Below are 18,767 nucleotides of genomic sequence, written 5' to 3'. Positions count from 1 at the left end.
CCCGCCCACTTTGCATAGCAGTTAGTTAGTTAGTTGCTTGTAGTCACGGAATGTCATTCACCTTCTATGGCATCTGGTTGCCACATCACTGTGATTTGCCTCAAGGATGGGTCCTGTACTTTGCAAACTGCAATCAAACAATGTATAAATAACATTGTAACCAGACTGCATTTTGTTAACTATGTTACTTTGCAGTTAAAGCTTGTGCTTCAGAGTAGCCTCTGACTTGTTCCATGGCAGCCATGTAGGCAGAAAGGTCTGTGTACATTGAAATCATTATAAGTCAGTGAATTTTCAATCAGTTTTCGGGTGCTTTTCTTTGACATTTGTTTCTTTCTGATTGAATTTTCAGATTTCACATGTTGTACCGCTGTCCTGACCTTTGGATTCATAAGTCAATAATATCTGTTACTGCTGATATTCTGTTTAGTTTTGTATAATTTGACATACTTTACCATTTTCCCCAGTTTTCCTGGCTTTTTGACAGCCACCCTTCGACTGAGACTTTATCTGATGAGGCTTTGGTCAATAGTAGATAGATCAACTAAAGGGTGAGATGGATCTCTCGGGAATCAAAATATAAAGAAATGATTGGACACTTTGCAAAGTACTGTAGAAATAAAATGAGAAGAACATGCCATCAGTGACATTGGTTTAGTCCTTTTTTGGCAAATGAATAACACTTAAGGAAATGTTTGTGGTTTAGGTTTAGGATTAATGCTTACTTATTTAATTGACCAGTTTTTAATGTTTTCTTTCATTCACAAAACATCGGGGTGGCCATTAAGGGTCCATGTCTTACTTTTTCTCATGGTGCACTAGCTGATAAAGCCATCTCTGCTTATAAATATGTTAAAAATGGGAACTAATGGGACTTCAGATTCAGCTGTACCTAATTATAGGCCTCTTCATTAAAAAAAATCATAGTTAATCATATTTACTTTGATGATATACGCTGAATAAAAATAAACAACTACCGGTAATTTTAAAGCTGTTAAGAGGTTGAGACGCTGCAAAGGAATAAATGGTAGAAATGGTAAATGGCCTGCATTTGTATAGCGCTTTTCTAGTCCCTAAGGACCCCAAAGCGCTTCACACTACATTCAGTCATTCACCCATTCACACACTGGCGATGGCAAGCTACGTTGTAGCCACAGCTGCCCTGGGGCGCACTGACAGAGGCGAGGCTGCCGGACACTGGCGCCACCGGGCCCTCTGACCACCACCAGTAGGCAAACATGGGGTTAGTATCTTGCCCAAGGATATTTGGCATGCAGCCAGGAGGCAGCCTGGGATCGAACCACCGACCTTCTGATTAGTGGCTGACCTGCTCTGCCACCTGAGCTACAGTCACCCACCCAAAAACTAATTAATACAGGAATGAAACCTATCCTCTCTGAACAATGTAAACAGTCACTGGAATTCCATTCAAGCCTGGATTCTGTAGAAAAGACTTCCTAATAGGTTAACCTCAAACTTCTTACTATGATGAGCATATTAACAAACAATAGAAACACTGGGCGAGGATGATCATTACAAAGAGTGCCGCCCTACCAGCCCTTGTTGAAGGTGTAGCCTCAAGTGTGCAAAAAAAAAGGCTACACCTTCAACATGATCCCATCATTCATTCTTTTTTTCTGCTTTTCATGCTTCATTAACGATTTCTTTTGTGGCATTCACTATAAACTGAAATGATATTATCCTTTCTTTGTTGTTTACTAAGGGTTCTCATGTGGAAATGTAGCCTAAAAGTTGGAGGAAGGACATCTGGGTTTCCAAGACAGGATTTTGCAACCCGTGTTTTGTTAAACCTTGAAAGGAGAGAGATAGAGAGGCTAAAATTCAGTGATTTTTCTTTAAGGGCAGCTCCAACCTCATACCTAAAATAGCCATGTCAGCGTGAACGCTGATGTAACCAATCCAAAGGAAATGAGACAACATAGCAGCTCAAGTAAAGACTTGAAGACAATCCTTCATTGTTCGCTTCAGGCACCACCCAAGGCACACAGAGGAGCAGTTGGAATAGAGACATAAAAAGTCATGTTCTCTTGGTTCATAGATAGTTGCTACACTACATACCATTGGGTAGCATTCACAGTGGCAGTCCTTTAACCCATGTAGCTCTCAATAAAAATACACAACCCATGTCTTGCCTTTTGGTTTTGTGACTGACAGCAGTGATTATGAAACATGAACTCGGACACACAGTGACTCAGAGCTGAGGTCCTCCCCCTTCCTAAAACACCACCAAGAATGTGTGAATCAAACTCAGTGTGAACTGTTATGATTTATGTGATACCACAACTTCAGCTCAAATGTACAACTGTTATTGTCAAAAGGGGACAAAGAAGGCATATCACTGGAGGAAGAATATCCTGCACCGCAGATCTGATTACCGCGTCCTTGCAGAGACCTCGTAGACTAAGTAAGGTTCGTTTAAAGTGTTGAGTGATACAGTTCACACTCATTCTGCATGATGCACACACTTTGATAACACTGCTAAACAAACAGAGGAGTGCAAGTCGTGAACAGCACCACCTTCCCGGACTCCCACACTCTTGGACTGTGCCCCACCAGTACACACTCTGTAATGAAGAATATAAACCTTGGATTTAATTGGCAACCTGCACAGATTCAACAGCTGCCAACCTTAGAGAATTCAGCACCAAACAAAACCGAGGAGGTCCCATGAAGAGCTGGAAAGTACATGGCACGTAGTTTGTAGGCCATACCTTTTTAATGACATTGAATGACATCTGAACATCTTCACAAGGTGTTCACCGTATAAATGGGGAGAGCTCTGTATCACTTCAAAAGGCTTCATATTCTCATAAATGCTTCAAATGGAAAAGCTTAACTTCAATTGTTGGGTGGGGCCGCAGTGCTGTTTGCAGGTCTTTTTAAATGTGGGTATGTACAATATAAGCCTTAACCGACCATGCTTTTTAGTTAGGCTTGCAACATGACTCCAGAAATGACAATAATGGTTGGTTGTTCTAGACCAGGGATGTCAAACATAAGGCCCGGAGGCCAGAATTTGCAGAGCAAAGACACCGATCCAACCAACTAGACAGTTTTGGAAAATCCGAACTGTATTTTCATGAGTCCGATTGCTTTTCATCCATCCTGATTTCTTAAATTTACTACAACATAATTTATTTATCCAGTAAAACTGATAAAATGGAGATGTATTATTGAAATTGCACTTTTTCTTATATTAAGATCTATCGAATTAAATGTGCACTTAAACTTCTTTACATGGTCAGAAAGAAGAGGTTAACTGGTCTGGCTTGCTTAATATCAAAGCGGTCTGCATGTGGCCTGAACCATAAAAGGAAAGTTTCTATCTATAAATCTATCTATAAATCTATTCTATCTATTTGAACCCTAGAGTCTGACATTTTGATTGTGTCATTATGGTTTTTTAAGCCATCATATCATAAAAAGGAGGGCTTAATGTAAACGATAGCTACCTTCATTAGCAAGATACCCCCAGAGATCTGTGTCTGTGCTAACATATAAAACAAATCATGCTAGAATTTCACTACCAAAAAAACTGAGCATACTTCTTTGATTGTCTGCCAGTACAGTTGACTAACACTGGCCATATTGTTTGCCATAATTGTATTAAAAAATTCTCCGGAAGACTCCAACACCACAGACACAATGGGTTAGCAGAGGTGAGGCCTAGCATACAGCTAACATCTATCTGTTACTGAAATAAGCTACACCCTTAATCCTGCATAATTTTAAGGATAATACATTTAAAAAAGAGTGACTTATATACAAATTCACTCCATTCACAGTTGTCATGAAAAGGGAAATAAGCTATGGACATCTTTGTTTTGTTTTTGTTTTTTAACTAGGCTGTAAAAATGGTTTGCTTTGTATTTTAGCATGACGAGTTTGTGGGGATGGAAGCCAGCCTGAAGGTGCTAAACAATGGCCGTGCTTTGCTCCGATTCTTGTTTGACATCAATTCACACTGTAATATTTAAACATCTGTGGTTTCGACAACATTTTTTTATGTACGTTCATGTACAGAAATGACTCTTGTTGATATCCTGACCTTGTATTCTATTGCCACACTCAAAAAAATGTGAAGACATGTAAATTTTCAATATTATTTGTTACATAAGAACAGTGTGAAACATGAAGTGTAATTGAATCTGGTCAAATTTAATTTACTTGAGTGGTATAAATTTAGTTTATACTAATCACATTCATTTAATCACCTGATTGTGGCACTGCCATACATGACAAAAAGAATAACATGCAAAACTGAGACATCCACATTTCATCTATTTTTTATTTACTCTGTATTTAGTGATAACTCCAGTAGTGACACGTAATGTTGATTATATTTAAAATTCAACCACAGAAATGGTTAAACACAAAATGATTTGATTGAGTTTTTGGCTGAAGTTCCTCTCTTTTACCTCTATGTAGGAAGCCATGTGTTCATCTGTTGTTTATAACATGTCCTGAGGCTATTGTGCTGATAAGGAGAGCATGTAGGAAGAGGAAGATTGACACTAGAGAAAAAAATGGAGTGTGAGAAAACAAAGAGAAAAGGAAGAGCAGCAGCTGCTGAATCCATTTCTGGGCGCATACTGTCACGGAGGGACACAGGAAGTCTTAGTGGTTCTCAAAGAGGTGAGATCATGCTTGGCTAAAGAGATGATGAAAGTTAATGAAAGTCTGCAGACAATGGGCTGAGCACATTTCCAAACGTGTTAACGTTGTTTTGCTTAATTCATCCATATCCAGATGAGATTCAGCCTATGAAATTCTTGAATATGATAAAATTAGATGGCCACTCTTATCTGGGTGGATTCTGGATCTGTGCCATGTTGGACAAACCTTGTCATTTGAGCAAAGACTAGCTCCTCTATCTTTGTCACTTGTTGAGAGGATGGCAAATTCCGCAGATTATTGCATTCCCACATCAAGAGTACAATAATGTACTCTTTCAACCCCCTGTCACCAGTTTTTATCTCCATTAAGCCAGAGATTACCAACTTGCTGGTGACAAAAGGTGTAGATATAAACACACAGATGTAACAAAACAGCAGGCTTGTGTCAGTGCAGAATGTCTAGAGAGCGACTTGAAGGTGTGAAATGGATCCACGTTGTTTGGCGTACGTGGAGGCCGTGTTGGGCCAGTGCTGAGCTCATTTCCCAGGGTGCTCAGCAGCAGGTGTGCATCTCATTTGCCTGTCATTTCACCTGTTGACAGTGTTTGTGTTTTTAGAGTATTTTCTCTGTGTGTGTCTGCAGCTTGCAACAAGAGAAAAGTTTATTTAAGTCTACCTTTTGAATCCACTTTGGACACGCTTTGGCTTACAAAGCTGCGTGTGTGTGCATGTCCCGTGTGCAACTACACTAACATGCGTGCTTGCTTGTGCCTGTCTTTACGTGTGGCAGGTCGCCACAGGAGTGGCAGAGCTGTAATCAGCACTTTACACTATGTCGCACTAGAGGAAATGTTCTGAGAAAAATAGGAGCAATTACTGACTGGAGTAATGCACAACCAGCTCTGACCTCATCCAGGACTTGAGATTACATTGAGACAGGACACAGACTTACTGCAGGGAGGGTAGCTCTCCACAATGATGTTATACATGCTGTCTGCCAGTGGAAAAGATAAAAAAACAAACAAACAAAAAAAAAAAAAAACAGGGAGCAGCTATAATGCCTTACATCTTGCTTACATTTACTCTTTTTTTTTACATGCCTGCGTTATTTCCAGCACTATTGTATTGCATCCTGTGGTACATCCTGCTGCTGAAATACTGCATACTGGGATGTCCTGCACTGAGTCAGGGACACTGAATAGACATCAAGTCCCCACGGTACATCTCAGACTCAAGCACACAGCTATAGCTTTTCCTTTGGCATAAAGTGATCGATGTTACCGCAGTCCTTCAAGGTTTAGCTGCAGAAAGAGCCTAGAAAGCACAGAATAAGCAAATCACAAGTAAGACAAACATTAGAGTCACATTTCTGCCAAGATGACTTCCTTTCATACTTCCAGTGACCTCTTAGGTTGTTCCATTTTCTTTTGTGGCCTTTGTTTGCATACGCCTGCAATTAGTTGTTTGATGGCACTGAAGTCGAGTTGGCAAAGGCTCAAGAAGGCGGCACAACGAGCTGCTGAACTTCTAAACCCTGCCGAGTTAGCTCTCGGGGCTGCTTGCATAGGCATATACTTTTGCATAAAAATGAAAAAACGGTTACACGGAAATAGCCTGGTTCAGATTCTGAGGGGATTTACAAAACCAAGCAGGATTTCAGGTGGAAAATATTACGTGGCTCTGTGAGAACTGAGCTCACATGGTTTCTCACTGCAACTTAAACCTCAGCAAAAAGTGTAGATGAAATATATTTTGTTTGAGACCTCCATTATAATCCATATTTGACTCTAGGCGATATAACAAAATGCAGATTCCTGGGTACAGGGTGGCAGAAACTTACCCAGTATGTGTTTTTCACTGCTACCTCATTCTGTTTGCTTTCCTGCAGGTGTTTGAGGACAATCTGCTTTTCAGGATTGAGATTTTGGAGTATTTTCATTAATTCTTGCTGGAAACCCATTCTTAACTTTCAAATGAAACTACAAATTTTAAAATCCAGCCTGGATTTATTTCAGATTGCAGTGGGTGCGCTGAGAAACTCTAGTGCAGGGTACTATCTGAATGGTGACACAAGGCCTTTTCTCACAGCATTTTATCCGATTGAGGTCACCCTGCTTGGGGCTAAAACGTAGCAGCAACATAACGTAGCAGCATAGCAACATAACTCTGGCACCTAGTGTCATAATCACAGAGGGTTCATGTAACCTAGATTAGTTTTCATGAAAAAATAAATCCTCATAAAATATCTGAGAAGATTTGCATTTTGGAAGATTCTGAACTCCCGCCACTGTTCTGCCGTAGCCCACCGGCCGAAAGGCATGCAGCTTTGTGAGGAATGCAGGCAGTTTGTGGTCTGGCCAACTATGTGCACAGGCAAGGGCCTCAAAGGTGAATCAGCCAAGAGTACAGGGGAGAAAACTGCACTAATGCCTAATAGTTTTACCTTTTAAAATACGTAATTTAGTAATTATTTAGTTTTGCCTTGTCTGAACATTTGATATTATACAACGCAGACCATGCCACTGTGGGTTAAGTCTTCTGGTGGAGTGGAATTATTTAACATACAAACTATTTGGTGGGAATGTTGTACTCATACAGAACAAGGCTCTGGAATTTAGAGGTCAAATGTCTTTACCTCTGTACATGCCATAGCAGGTTTATATTGTATATGCTACTGTCAGCTGCTCCCATGTGAAAAACAGGCAGCTCTCCTTGTTTGATTTGGCAGATTTTTACACAGCATGCCCTTTCCTGATGCAATCCCAAGTGGATTTCTGCCTCTGTTGGAATCTTTCATAGACCTTTCACTTCATAGGTGAATATATAAACAACTACGTTATGGAGCTGCATTGTACGTACTATACCATACATTTTGCTATTTTAACGATTACTGTGTACTATTCAGATATTTGGATGTATGTTATTTTGATGCTTTGGCAATACTGTTTCTAAAAAAGGTCATCAAAATAAATCGCTTTTTAATGTTACTTTGGCCATTTATGTTATATATTCACTCAACAGCATGGCGGTTTACGCAATTTCCTCACAAGCGAAAGATCCCTGTTTAGATCATTAGAGGCGACACACATCCCTTTGGGATTTTGTCAGGAAGGACATCTGGCATTAAAAAAAGAAAAGAAAAAACTCTGCCAAATCAAATATGCTGAGCTACCCATATGTGGTTACCTCTTGGGAATAAGGGAGAAGCCCAAGTAGCTTTAGCCTATGCTGAAAATTGCTGAAGGCAAAAGATGAAGCTAAGGTTCCCTTAAATGAATGTAATGTTGTTATACAGTAGGTCTGTGATTGTGAAGCCAGGCTTTTTGGGGGCAATTCTGTAAGCGGTTGTGACCCCTGACCTTTTTGTAGACCAATCTTTACCAGGGCGCAGTTCTCAGGACTTCATTATGTAATGGTATTTATGGCTAATTACTTAAGCTATTTATTACCTTAAGCCTAAGTAAACACTTCAAAATTGTACAACCCAGAAATGGGCATGGCAAAGACCCACAGTATTATCTGTCTACCAGTCTCAGCACTAATAGATCAAACAAAAGGGGGGGGGGGGGGGGGGGAAGAAAGTAAAACACATAATTGCCATTTATTTTCTGCAAACATATTTGTAATTGAACTATATAACCGTAATTATTTTAGCTTTTCACAAAAATAACTGTTTACTCCTCAAAAAGCATGATTACACAACCGTTACGGGTCGCTAGGCTACAGTATTTCAAAAATATTTGCCAACGAAGAAGACTTTTCGGGAATTACGTAGCTCTACAGCCGGACGTAGTCACCGCCCCCGCCTTCTACCCGCGCTGTCGTCGAAGATTGTGTGTTTAGGAAGATGCGTGCCTTTATCTAAATAAATTGAAAATTATGTCTAAAAATTTTCTCCGCAATTATAGTTTATTTTTTTAAAAGAGATTAAAACGTTTATTATAACGGTCATTGAGGTATTTGAGGGACCGACATTATAACTTCTGACATACTCTGACATTTTCAGGCGGAGTGAGTGGTCTGTTTGTTTGCTTCCTCTCTGGTCACAAGCGTGCTCAGTTTCGTGTACAGCAGTAATGCTGCACTTTAGCTTAAATAAATACCGTTTATTCCATATGTTTACGTACTCGCACATTCTGCCTGCTCTTTAACCAAACTAGAAGTCAGCAGCTCTGTAAACATGGCGGGAGTTATCCGGAGGCTCGACGAGACTGTTGTCAACCGCATTGCTGCGGGAGAAGTTATTCAGCGTCCTGCCAACGCCGTTAAAGAAATGATTGAAAACTGGTAAATTAGCAGCTATATAAAGAGCAGTTTCAATAACGTGAGCACTAACGTTAGGATATTTAAGTCACTGTACGACTAGTGACTTAAATATCCAAGTAGCGGGATTATTAAAGGTGGCCATACATGGCCGGGGTGACTGTTTACATCACGTGTAACATAGTAACAGACCTGTAACTGTCTCCTCTTAGCGTGCAGTGTGACCCTGTGGTAAATACACTTTTGTGTTTTACAATTGTTCCAGTTTGGATGCAAAGTCCACAAGCATTCAGGTGACGGTGAAAGACGGCGGACTGAAACTTCTTCAAATTCAGGACAACGGCACTGGCATCAGGGTGGGTGACCCGCCCTTTTAGCTGGGTGGCCTCTGCTTCATCATTACGCAGTCAGGGTTAAGCTATTTTGGTTTTCTTCTGTCACTGAGTGTGCTAAGTCTTTCCCTGAACTGAAAGACGGAAGACACCAACTCAAGTGTACTTGTTAACACATTTGAACATTTTATACTTGAGCTGTTTTCTTGTAACTACAGCCATTTTTTCATGTCTTCTAACAATTTGCCCCAGTAATTTCTGGTAACATTAAATATGACAAAATGAGAAGTAATATAAGTTTTTTAAAAAAGGATTGATTTTTCAAGAAAATGTAATTAAAATGACATGATTTTCATGTTCCAACCCACGGCGATGTATTGTTAAATTGTATAAATCTTAGTTTTGACCAGATGGAGAATTACATAGTACTTACTCATAATTACTTGTCACAGGCTTTAGTTTTCCCACCACAGTGAGGAACAAGCATACAATGATATATGACTATAACAACTGAATGCATGAAGTTAAAACTGAATGAGTGCCTAAGCTTACAAACAAGCTTACAAATGATGTTTTATGTTACGTCAGACATATTTATGCTATGAAAAACAAAATTCTTTGTTTGGCTTTGATTAAAAATCACTTCAAATTTTAAGGGTCAGTATGAAGGGTTGCCTCAGAATGACCCTGCTGGTGACGTTATGGTAGTTTGTTCAGAATATGCTGTGTACCAAGTGAAACTCTTTTTCACTACTGCAGAAGGAGGACATGGAAATCGTTTGTGAGAGGTTCACCACGAGCAAACTTCAAACTTTTGAGGACCTTTCGAGTATCGCAACCTATGGATTCAGAGGAGAGGTGAGCTGTGCACCTCTGTCTGCCTTCACTGTATTAATTTGTTTTGTATTACATTTATTGTGTTTGTTCTTGTCTGCAGGCCCTTGCTAGTATAAGCCATGTTGCCCATGTGACCATAACCACAAAGACTGCTGATGCAAAGTGCGCTTACAGGTACTGTTGCATTCCTTATCTGCTCTAAAGCCTTACTAAAGGCTACAAAACAACTAGGATGTCAGCTCTCTCATAAATTGGTTGTGTTCTCTTGCAGAGCCAACTACAGCGATGGCAAACTAAAAGGCCCTCCCAAACCATGTGCTGGAAACCAGGGAACGCAGATCCTTGTGAGTTCTCCTTGCAGATGAGCTGTTCTCTAAAATACAATTTATAGATGCTGAGAAGCTGCTCTTCTTGTTGATTGCAGGTGGAGGATCTTTTCTATAACGTCTCCACCAGGAGAAAAGCTCTAAAGAGCCCGAGCGATGAGTACTCCAGGATTGTAGAAGTGGTCGGCAGGTGTGGGTTTTATTCGTCTCTCATGATTCTTGGTGAATTTGCTTCAACTTGTTAACATTGTCTTACTCTGCAGGTACGCCATACACAACTCAGGAAAAAGCTTCTCTGTCAAAAAGGTAAGATGTGCTTTATTTTTCATTTAAATTAAATGCCTCCCTCAAGCACGCGAAGCAGTTTTCTTCAAATAAACTATTTGCTGTCTGTTTTTGTGACTCCTCTTTCCAGCAAGGAGAGACCGTGGCAGACGTAAGGACTCTTCCCAATGCGTCTGTAGTGGATAATATTCGAGGGATTTTTGGCAACGCAGTCAGCAGGTATTCCGGCAAATCTCCTTTGATGAGCGCTGCTTTTTATGCAACCTCTTCTCACCTCTGAGCTGATTGCATGACCGGCTCTGTGGTATGTTCCCAGGGAGCTGATCGAGGTTGCCTGTGAAGATCAGAAGCTCGCTTATAAGATGAAAGGCTACATCTCAAACGCAAACTATTCAGTCAAGAAATGCATTTTGATCCTGTTCATAAACCGTACGTACCACAGAAACTTACTGGAAACGCAGCAGTTAGCATTTAATCTTGTTAGCTGCTGTGTTTCTGTGAAATGAAGCTGTCTTCTGCGATGTCTCAGATCGTCTGGTGGAGTCGAGCGCTTTGAAGAAAGCGATTGAGACAGTTTATGCTGCATATCTCCCCAAGAACACACACCCGTTCCTTTACTTGAGGTAATGTACTTTACCTGTGTGGCTTTGTGTGTGTGTTTGCTTTTTTAAGTCGTACATCTGTTAATAACAACAATAATAGTTAGGCTTAGCAGGGGGAAGACACACATCTTTTTGACATTCATCTATCCTTGTAACTCAGTTATCACAGCTTGACCATCGCTTGAAGTTTTATGGAAAGGTTCTTGTTAAAAACTTGTTAAAACTGGACCAGGCACATAATGACGCGTGTGTTCCAGTATCATCCAGTGCTGCCTGGTGATTGAGTGAGTTTAATGAGAAATCCTCTTAAGTAGTACATTTTTTTCCTGCCACAGAAAAGACAGATGTAAATATTTGGGAGATCAAGGAGAAGAGACAGCAGGTTGAGCTCAGTTTCAATTCAGTTTTCTGCAATTCATAGAGAACTCAAATGTGTGTAAGACAGTTTATTTTACACTTACAACATTAAAGTGAAGTGGCAGACTTGAAGTTTGAAAGGGGCTGTGTGAAAGAAAAGTCTGCCAACGGTCTGTCTCAGCTGTCCTGGTCCCAGAGTACACCCTCTGAATTTTGTACAACACGCTAACTGAAACATTACTCCTTGTAGAAAATTTCAGTGTCAGAGTCCTTGACCTTGTTTAGTGGACCGGTTTTGTTATTGACATAGTCTCTTATCTGAAAGTAATGCAAGAGGTTGTTCCTATCTTACATTCTTGCTCTATTTGATTAAAGGTCAGTAGGACCACATTCTCCAGTTGGTCTCTAAAAGAAAACCTCACAGTCCATTGTTTAAATGACCTGGTAAGAAATCCGGATTGGTAACAGTTGGGGAAGATGGATGTTATTTCAGTTCTCACTGCAATCCATTCCCTCCAGTCCTTGAGTGTTTTTATTGTGATTGGGTTCCTACACCAATCTTTTACAGTTTTCATATTCTTCATAACAATTAGGTTTGAAAGAGGATGCTTAGACGCTGAAGATTCAATATAAAGCTAAATTGAAGAAGACATCTCAATTGATATTTTCTAAATTCTATGAAGCTGCAAAGTTGACTTCTTTATGAGTGCCCATCTTTTGGACCAGATGAAACTTTCATTTATATTTTTAAATTTTTTTTTCTATTTGAATCATCCTCGCTTGATAGAGTGAGACCCCGTGTAACCAGGACATAGGGAGTGAGTTGTAAAGTTCAAGATCTTGCTTAATCTTATTGAATAAATAAGCTTTAAACATCTGATCGAACTGGGATGTTGGAAATATACCCAAGTAGACGAAACCCATCAGAGACCATTTCTAAAGGGGAGGAAGTAAAAGATTTGGGTGTCTGTTGCTGACATAGCCTCAGATTTGGAGAAATACATTTTTATACCAGATAAGGTGCTAAATAAATGTTTCACTTCTATTAGACAATTTACTGATTTTTTTGTAGGGTTAGACAAGAATAATAAAACATCATCAGCATATAAAGTAATCTTATGAAGATCCTGACCGATTACAATCCTGCAGACTGCAGGGTCACATCTTTTTGTATCAGTTAACGACTTTATAGCCAGACTGAATAATAGTGGCGACAGCCCTGTTGGCTTCCTCTTTTAAGAGTTTTTAGACCTAACCACATTAGCTGTAACAGTTGCCATAGGGCCATTAAAAAGAACCTTAAAGGAGTTAATGAAATTATGACCTAAACCAAATTGTTCAGCTTGGTCAAAGGGCTTCTCTGCATCAAGAAAGACCATCTGTTGCTTGTTATTGACATATCTGAATCACAGTTAGGACTCTTCTAACACTGTTTCTTGAGTTACAACCTTGAATCACTGTTGCTTTCTAACTTTCACAGCTTAGAAATCGCTCCTCAGAATGTGGATGTTAATGTTCATCCCACTAAACATGAAGTGCACTTCCTGCATGAGGACAGTGTCATCGAGAGCGTTCAGAAGCACATCGAGAGCAAACTCCTGGGCTCCAACTCCTCACGTACATATTTCACTCAGGTATGAAGTGACAAGGTCTCTTTCTTACTGTGCCCCTACTGTTTCACGTCCACATTATCTGACGTATTGTGCACCGCCACGTGTTTACTGCAGACTGTAGATAAAAGATGGATACAGTCGCTTTAATTTCCTGCATTTATTTTAAAGCTCAAATTTAGCGTTCCTGTCTCCATCTTTGTTTTTTTGCAACCACAAGTGACAACATTTGTATGAAAGGCTTTTGCCCTGGCTTCATCTTTCAGCAGTGGAAGTTACCACCAGGTCATTTACAGTCTGTGCCCATCTCTGTCTTTGTGTAGACGTTGTTGCCGGGACTGTCAGTCTCAGGTAACACTGAGGTTAAGGCCTCCAGCACCACATCGGAGTCTAGCGAGCGAGTCTACGCACATCAGATGGTGAGGACCGACTGTCGCACACAGAAGCTAGATGCCTTCCTCCAACCAAAAGAAAAGCCGCTCCCTGATCCCGAGCCTGCTGGTCCCAGCAGTGGGCAGACTGCGATCAAAGCCATCCAGGCGGACAGCATAGAGATAGACGATGTAGATGACTCAGACATGCTGGAGGCGCTGGCTGAACAGGAAGCAGAGGTGCCAAAGGGCGAGGAACAAGGCAGCGTCGGTGCTCTTGATAATCAGAGGTGAATGACATATGTGCAGTAGCAGTAGCAGCATTAGATTGTGTGAGTCAGCAGGGATTACAGACTCAGTCAGGGAGTAACTTTAAGTGTAATCCTGTCAGAATTTCTGCAAGTTAGATCAGGACAAGTCTAATGTACGATTGATCCTGCACTGTGAGCAAATCTGAACATTGACCCGCAGCAAATGAGTTGTGTAAGAGAGCAGAAAGAAGAATGTAAAAGTAAACATGGATCAGCCCTCACTGATGAGACATCACCCTTAGGGCCAATCAGTAACAAAAGCAGTGTTGTGTTTAACTAACACTGGCATTTAAAGTTACAGCATGTCATTTTTTAAGGTTATTTAACTGAAAAAAAGAACGCTGTGCTCTTAAATATGCATTGAGGAGTGTATCAATATGTCTTCCAACAAAGTGTTGCTTTCTCATTAAATTAGAATTAATATAGAAATAGAATAAAATACATAGGAGCAGGCGATGGTTTGTGAAAGCTGCCATGTTGCCCAGTCATATTGAATACAGTGGCTGAGATGGACATGTGTTTATGTATGTGGCTAAAGATTGGCCATACATACATGAGGTAATAGTATACCACCAGGCTCGAGTATCCTAAGAATCACACTTTCCCTCTGATAAACTATTTGATTAAACTCAGATTGTAAAAGAGTTTATTCACTACCTGTGAGAGTGATTTTAGATCCACTTTAAAGAAAGTTTCACTTTCAGCGCCAGCTAACAACAGCTAACAGCTGAAAAAAGAGCAGCGCTTATCAACAGAAAGGTTCAGGATATCCTCAAAAACTCAGCTCATTATCGCTGTGATTACACAGGAGTGATTTTCACTGACTCACCAAGTGGTATCAGACTCCTTTCACAAAGTTTTACAGCCTCCGCCAGAGTAAATAGACGTGGACACATATTGACGGTAAACGGTGGAGTGACAGTCACACTCACTACAGATGAACGGCCAGAGATGTTTGTCCTACAGCAGCAACTGTAGCTGGCATTATTGCATTATTCACTTGAATATGGAGGAGTAAGAAAACAGAATTCAGCTGACTGTAACGTACTGACATCTAGGGGTGAGACTGAATAACAGATTGTTAAGAGTTTTGGCGAGACAGTTGTTAAAACATGAACACTGAAGATCCTTCATAGATAGATTCCTGAGCTGTAAAGGGTGATTAAAGAGTTTCAGGCAAAATTTAAAGTGAGCCAACTACGCAGCACAAAACAGCTGTGACAAATCAGACAAGAAAAGTCAAACATCTGGCAGCTTCAGAGCCACATATTCCTCCTTGTTGTAGAAGTAGATAAAGAAAGGATAAATATTGGAGTTAGCTTAGCAGAAACATGACTCCAGATGAATACTGTTGGTTTCTTCTGCCCCCAAGTGGCCAACAAAGAAAGTCATCCAGTCCAATCTTGGAGTACATGTAGACTTTATATTTTTAAGACAACAAATATCTGCAACTAAATGTGTGTTAACATGTATGATCATTGGCACATCCTGTTAAGTCCCACAGCATTTTTAATGTAACCGGGTGTGATTGGGTCTGTGTGCGTTATTGTGAGACAGGAAGCGACCGAGGACAGAGCAGAAAGAGCAGCAGCAGGAAGAAGGCGAGGACTTGACGGCTGCAGCCACGCCCAAGAGACGACTCATCAAACTGAACAGCATCAAAGAGCTGAGAGCTGAGATCACAGAGAACACACATAAAGGTGTGGCGTCACAAAACCTGCCCTGTACCTCTGAGCACTAGCGCCAAATCAGATCTGGGGAATCTCCATCCCGGCTAAACTGAGCAGTCTAACATAAGAACCTCTTTGACTCTCTAAAATGTTCCACTGATTTGACTTCCTGCTCTGGGGCCCAGGTCGTTTTTCATAACCAGCTTTACGCAACTTCTTCTGCTGCTACATCATGCTCTCGTAATGATTCATTCGACCTCTCAGCATGTCTCAAATAAACCCTTTCTTGATGAACTTTAAGAGCGGTTTTTGTGATTTACATAACAAAACAAAGCCAAACATGTTTTATTCATGCACGTTCTCTCCAGGCCTTCAAGAAATGATGCAGAACCACTCGTTTGTGGGCTGCGTCAATCCCCAGTGGTCTCTGGTGCAACATCATACTAAGCTCTACCTGCTCAACACCAACAAACTCAGGTGAGAACCGTGAAAAAACTCTGTTCAGCTCTGCTCTTTCAAGCTGGTGCTGCTGCTTTATGTCAGATAATGTGTTTCTCTTACAGCCAGGAGCTTTTCTACCAAATACTCATTTATGACTTTGGAAATTTCGGTGTACTCAGACTGTCTGTAAGTAAAGTGTACAACGTCAGTGATTAGAAAACACTGTGTGGATCCTAATGATGGATAATGTGTTTTCAGACCCCAGCACCTCTTTATGACTTGGCCATGTTGGCTTTGGAGTCAGAGGAGAGCGGCTGGACTGAAGAGGACGGTCCCAAAGAAGGCCTGGCTCAGTACATAGTGGACTTCCTGAAAAAGAAAGCGGAGATGCTAGAGGACTACTTCTCCATGGAGATAGACCAGGTCAGAAATATTCTCTTTAGATAATTTCTGCTTGCATTTCAACATTGTTCGAACTCATGTTATAACCAAAAAAGAAACCAAACCCAAAACACACCCACAACAGGAAGGAAACCTACTAGGACTCCCGCTGCTCCTCGACAACTACACCCCAGTCATGGAGGGTCTCCCTATGTTCATCCTGCGCCTGGCAACTGAGGTAACCTAGATCATAGCCTCTCCATTTAAGCTACAATTCTGGAAACACAAACTGAAGACCTTTGTGCGGCGATGTCGTGCAGGTGAACTGGGACGGTGAAAAGGACTGTTTCAGAGACTTCAGCAAAGAGTGCAGCATGTTCTACTCCATCAGGAAGCAGTACATCCTGGAGGCCGAGCCAGGAGAGGAGCAGGTGTGAATACTGAACTTTGCAGAAATTGTCCAGCCAGTTATGGACCTTGTTTTGTCTCGTGTGAGGTGTAACGCTCGTGACGTTTCAGGGCACTGAGGTGAAGTCTTGGCGGTGGAAAGTCGAACACCTCATCTTTAAAGCTTTCCGAACCCTCTTCAGTCCCCCGAAGAGCTTCAGCGAGGATGGCACTGTGCTGCAGATTGCCAACTTACCCGATCTCTACAAAGTGTTTGAGAGGTGCTGAAACTGCTCATCATGGCTGAAAAAAATCAACTATATAAGCTCTTTTTCTTTTTTTTCTTAAATAACACATACTGTAAATAAATACTTTATAGAAAACAAGACTTCACATTTCTGTCTTTATGAGTAAAAATTCTGTTATAAAAGGGTCTCTGTTGCAGGAAACCCTTTCTGAACGGCTTACTGAAAAGTGCCAAGGCTCCACATGGTTTCCTAACACTAAGACTTCAGGCATGAAGCCAGGAAAATAGAAGTGGGTCACAAGTCCCATAACGAAACCCGAAAACGTGCCAGCAAATGAGCTCGACTTTTATTACTTCTCCATTCCACCTGTCAGTCGAAGCTGTGTCAGCACTCTGTGTGAAGGAGGTTAAAGCAGCTCTGCCAGTGTTTCCATCAACACCTGAGGGACAGTAACTAGTTTAACACCTGCAGAAGACCAGAAAAGTGAGTGAACTGTACTTACCTGATTTACTCTGTTTTGTTTTTAAAGAAGAAAGCGAACCCGAGTTATTCTAGTGATTCCAAACGGGGACAAATTAAATTCATACATCTTTTGATTTCAGAGTTTCAAAAGTGGAAATTGGTGTAGGCTTCCCTCGCTCTATGCATAGAGAAGCAGAAATCTAAAAGATGTGCTCCACTTTTTAAGATTCCAAAATCAGCTTCAATTCTTTACTCGCACATCACAGTAATACAACCTGAAGTGAAGAACTCTGACAGCCCCTTTCAAGTATTGCTTAGCAGTGGGATTAACGTGTTAAAAGACATACATGGGAAAGAAAGTTTGACTGGAAACAACACAAGAAAAGCAGATAATATTTAATAAAAATGGTCCACAAAATTTGCAGTTTTGTTCTGTGGCTTTTTTGTAGCCTTCACTTTCAGGGCAGTGGGAATGACAGGACACCAGATGTTAGCATGAATCTTCAGCTTGGCCATTGAAGTATTTTTAGCTCATAAAAGAATCACTAAAGGGCCATAATGATGGGCTTCATTTGAGGTTTTTAAAATCCTCCTGGTTTGAAATCATCTTTCAGGATGCCAGCAATTTGACCATAAGATGGCGCTATAATGGTTGGGTTGAACATTGACAGAGTATCCGGTGTATGTGGTTAAACCAGCCTTGTCCTCGTTTGGCCCCTGATAACATTTTGGGCTTCTCTTCAGTATTAGAATCAAATGAAGACCTCTTGGTTAATAAGAACAGCTTAGTTTCTCGTCACTGGCTCCCTGTTAAATTAATTTCATTTCTTCTCACATGAATGAGAAATGATCTCAACGGAGCCTCAGTCTCAGAGTGACAGCTTACTTCTTGTTCTAAGAGTATCCAAAAGTGGCACATCATCAGCCATCAGACCCCTCTCCTGTCAAACCAGCTTTTAGTTTAGGTTCAAGAGACAGAACTTAAGTAGGTGCACCTTGCTAGACACCCCTTTGCCTTCAGCACTGTATTAATTCTCCATGGCACAGATTCAAAAGTGCTGGAAACATTCAGCAGTTTTCGATACATGCTGATGTGACAGCATCACACAATGATCCTGCAGCAGAAATCAGCCCAGGGGGCATTTTTCTTTTTAGTCTCAGTTTCCTGTTCTTAGGTGAAATGAGTGGCATCCAGTGTGGTCTTCTGCTGCTGTAACCCATCTGCTTTAAGGTTCAACATATTGTTG

The 18,767-nt window shown here is 40.8% G+C and overlaps 1 protein-coding gene across 2 annotated transcripts; it reads left to right on the top strand.

Moving 5' to 3' along the window:
- The first annotated feature begins 8,437 nt into the window (after positions 1 to 8,437).
- On the top strand, positions 8,438 to 17,985 carry mlh1 (mutL homolog 1, colon cancer, nonpolyposis type 2 (E. coli)). Of its 2 annotated transcripts, XM_004559669.6 has the most exons (20): positions 8,438 to 8,924; positions 9,166 to 9,256; positions 9,992 to 10,090; positions 10,170 to 10,243; positions 10,341 to 10,413; positions 10,494 to 10,585; positions 10,659 to 10,701; positions 10,811 to 10,899; positions 10,997 to 11,109; positions 11,210 to 11,303; positions 13,120 to 13,273; positions 13,573 to 13,910; positions 15,489 to 15,631; positions 15,970 to 16,078; positions 16,165 to 16,228; positions 16,301 to 16,465; positions 16,569 to 16,661; positions 16,744 to 16,854; positions 16,943 to 17,091; positions 17,256 to 17,985. In XM_004559669.6, the coding sequence occupies exons 1-20, from the start codon at positions 8,818 to 8,820 to the stop codon at positions 17,329 to 17,331; spliced, it is 2,277 nt and encodes a 758-aa protein (XP_004559726.1). In that variant the 5' UTR covers positions 8,438 to 8,817; the 3' UTR covers positions 17,332 to 17,985. The 2 variants fall into 2 exon arrangements, with proteins under 2 accessions (XP_004559726.1, XP_004559728.1); XM_004559671.6 differs by lacking the exon at positions 17,256 to 17,985 and having other exon boundaries at positions 8,439 to 8,924; positions 16,943 to 17,198.
- Positions 17,986 to 18,767: the final 782 nt, after the last annotated feature.

The sequence above is a fragment of the Maylandia zebra genome, linkage group LG13 (genome assembly GCF_041146795.1).
Source record: "Maylandia zebra isolate NMK-2024a linkage group LG13, Mzebra_GT3a, whole genome shotgun sequence".
Classification (NCBI taxonomy): domain Eukaryota; kingdom Metazoa; phylum Chordata; class Actinopteri; order Cichliformes; family Cichlidae; genus Maylandia; species Maylandia zebra.
Note: the sequence above shows the minus strand (reverse complement) of the source record. Positions and strands in the feature narration are given on the sequence as shown.

Bases quoted from the DNA above. Each gene is read 5' to 3' on its own strand.
- mlh1 (XM_004559669.6), top strand. From the start codon at position 8,818: ATGGCGGGAGTTATCCGGAGGCTCGACGAGACTGTTGTCAACCGCATT. The intron at 16,229-16,300 runs GTAAGTAAAGTG...ATGTGTTTTCAG, and splicing joins TCGGTGTACTCAGACTGTCT to ACCCCAGCACCTCTTTATGA. The intron at 16,466-16,568 runs GTCAGAAATATT...CACCCACAACAG, and splicing joins TCTCCATGGAGATAGACCAG to GAAGGAAACCTACTAGGACT.